At 53.9% G+C, this 2881-nt stretch overlaps 1 protein-coding gene across 1 annotated transcript; it reads left to right on the forward strand.

The window, feature by feature from the left end:
* Positions 1-335: 335 nt before the first annotated feature.
* DRD5 (dopamine receptor D5) lies at positions 336-2497 on the forward strand. Its single transcript, XM_040594011.1, has one exon. The coding sequence runs from the start codon at positions 430-432 to the stop codon at positions 1885-1887; it is 1458 nt and encodes a 485-aa protein (XP_040449945.1). The 5' UTR covers positions 336-429; the 3' UTR covers positions 1888-2497.
* The last annotated feature ends 384 nt before the right edge of the window (positions 2498-2881 follow it).

Raw genomic sequence — 2881 nt, forward strand, 5'->3', positions numbered from 1 at the left:
GGGCGCGGAGCGGGTACCCCGAGCAGGGTGAGCCCCAGGGAGAGGAGCGCGCTGAGCAGCGGAACGGGGCGGCGGAGCGGGGAGCGCAAGCGGGAGACCGCGGAGCGGGTACCCAGACCGGGCTCCCCGGGACGGAGACCCCGAGCAGGGGCACGCGCCGGGCCGCGGCGGGGGGCGCCGAGCGCGGGGCCAGGAGCGCGGGACTGGGACCCCGAGCCCCGCGCAGGGGGCGCGCTGAGCGGCGGGGCGCGGAGCCCGCAGCCCGGTACGCGCTGAGCGGCGGAGCGGGGCCGCCGGAGCGGCGGGGCGCGGGGCGTCCGGCAGGGGTGGCGGCGGGGCGGGGGGCAGCGGCCCCATGGGGCGGGGCGGCGCTGGCTGCTCGGCGCGTCCCGGCCGCCGCCGCCCCGCCGCCGGCGGGAGCCGCCAGCCATGCTGCGGGGCGGCCGGAGCCCGCTGCCGGCGGCCGCGAGTCCCTCCGGCGGGGCGCGGGGGGCGGCGGGCGCCCCCGGGGCGGCGCAGGTGGCGGCGGGCAGCTTGCTGGCGCTGCTCATCCTCTGGACGCTCTTTGGGAACGTGCTGGTGTGCGCGGCCATCGTCCGCTACCGGCACCTGAGGAGCAAGGTGACCAACATCTTCATCGTCTCCCTGGCCGTCTCGGACCTGCTAGTGGCTCTGCTAGTCATGCCCTGGAAAGCGGTGGCCGAGGTGGCCGGGTACTGGCCCTTTGGGGCCTTCTGCAATGTCTGGGTGGCCTTCGATATCATGTGCTCCACGGCCTCCATCCTGAACCTGTGCGTGATCAGCGTGGACAGGTACTGGGCTATTTCCAGCCCCTTCCGCTATGAGAGGAAGATGACCCAGCGGCTGGCTCTGGTGATGATTGGTGTGGCATGGACTTTGTCTGTGCTCATCTCCTTCATCCCCGTCCAGCTCAACTGGCACAGAGGTCGGGATGTCGTTGCTGCTGGTGATATTGGAGATGGCTTTGGCACTGGCTGGGCAGCGGCAGGTGCTGTCACCACCTGGGCAGACGATATGAGCACCACATGGGTGGCATTAGCAGCAATGAGACCCTCGGAGGGGACCTCTGGCAGCAATGAGACCCTCGCTGGACACTCAGAGAGCTGTGACTCCAGCCTCAACAGGACTTACGCTATTTCTTCCTCCTTGATCAGTTTTTATATTCCGGTGGCTATCATGATAGTTACCTACACTCGAATCTACCGCATTGCCCAGGTGCAGATACGTCGTATCTCTTCACTGGAGAGGGCAGCTGAACATGCGCAAAGCTGCCGGAGCAACCATGTTGACTGCCACCATCACAAGAGCCTCAAGTCCTCCATCAGGAAAGAAACCAAGGTGTTGAAGACTCTCTCTGTCATCATGGGCGTCTTTGTCTGCTGCTGGTTGCCCTTCTTCATCCTGAACTGCATGGTTCCCTTCTGCGAGAGCCCACCCAGTGACCCCCACGCTGGCCTTCCCTGTGTCAGTGAGACCACCTTTAATATCTTCGTCTGGTTTGGTTGGGCCAACTCCTCCCTCAACCCTATCATCTATGCCTTCAATGCTGACTTTAGAAAGGTCTTCTCCAACCTCCTGGGTTGTGGTCAGTTTTGCTCTAGTACTCCAGTGGAGACTGTTAATATAAGCAATGAGCTTATCTCTTACAACCAGCACACCCTTTTCCATAAGGAGATAGTGACAGCTTATGTTAACATGATCCCAAATGTGGTTGACTGTGAGGAAAATCGCGAGGACCCTTTCGATAGGATGTCCCAGATCTCCCCTGACCACGAGATTGCCACTGACTCGATCTGTGAGCTGGACTGCGAGGGGGAGGTTTCACTAGGCAAAATAACACCTTTCACTCCAAATGGTTTACATTAAATTGCATCCTGCCCTGGTCAGTTCTTCTGGGATAATAAACCAAAATATTAGCACTGAATGGAGAAGCCTGCTTGATTTTATGCTATAGTTTAGTCAGTCACTTCATACTAAAGTCACTTCTATGTGTAGCACTTTGCAGGATGTAGACGCTGTCAGGAGGGAGCTGGCAGCACAAACATTCCACACTTGCCCGGGCTGAGAGGGGGTCAGGCGGTCACGCTGATGAGCTGTGGTGAGGTGTCGTGGTGTAATTACGGTCAGTTTGTGTTCATAACGTGTTTGCAAGCTGAAGGTACCATTGTCAGTGCTAAGTATTACAACTTCTAAAATCAGGGACAGATGTGGCTGGCATAGACATTAAATAGAAAAAAAATCTGGGCTGTTCATTTGTTCAGATCTTGTGTTTCTTTTTCTCTGTTTTTTTGTTTTGAGGTCTTTTTGGTTGGTTGGTTTGTTTTGGTTTTTTTGAGATAAAAATAGTGAGGTGGTGATTTGGATGATTATTTAAATGTGTGTTTCTGCCAAAACAGTTCATGTGAAATCCATGTTCTTTTAGGCAGCATTGTTGCCTATGCTATCCTTGCCATGTTCCCAGATGAATAAATAAAAGTTGTATTGATCAAGGGGTTATTATCTTTCATTTATCACCCTGAAAGGTTTACAGCAAGTATTCTAACTTTTAATATTTGTGTTTGAATTATTAGAATGACTGACAGATAAACCCTGTTATTTTAAGAGCAAAATAGCCTGTATAGAAAATACAGTTTTTGACTAAAAGCAAGGCCCATAGGAATGACTGACTTAAATGAACCCTTTTATATGGCTCTGCTTAGAGCTAGTTTTATGCCTGTTTTTCTTTAGTATTGTAACTGATGATATTCCTCTCTGCAGCTAAGAATATCAAGAATATACTTAGAAGCTATTAATACTTTCCACTTAATTCTATACTTGAACTTGCTTTTTAAAGGTACTGTTAATGAGAAGAGTTCAGTGG

This window comes from Falco naumanni, chromosome 1, assembly GCF_017639655.2.
Source record: "Falco naumanni isolate bFalNau1 chromosome 1, bFalNau1.pat, whole genome shotgun sequence".
NCBI lineage: Eukaryota > Metazoa > Chordata > Aves > Falconiformes > Falconidae > Falco > Falco naumanni.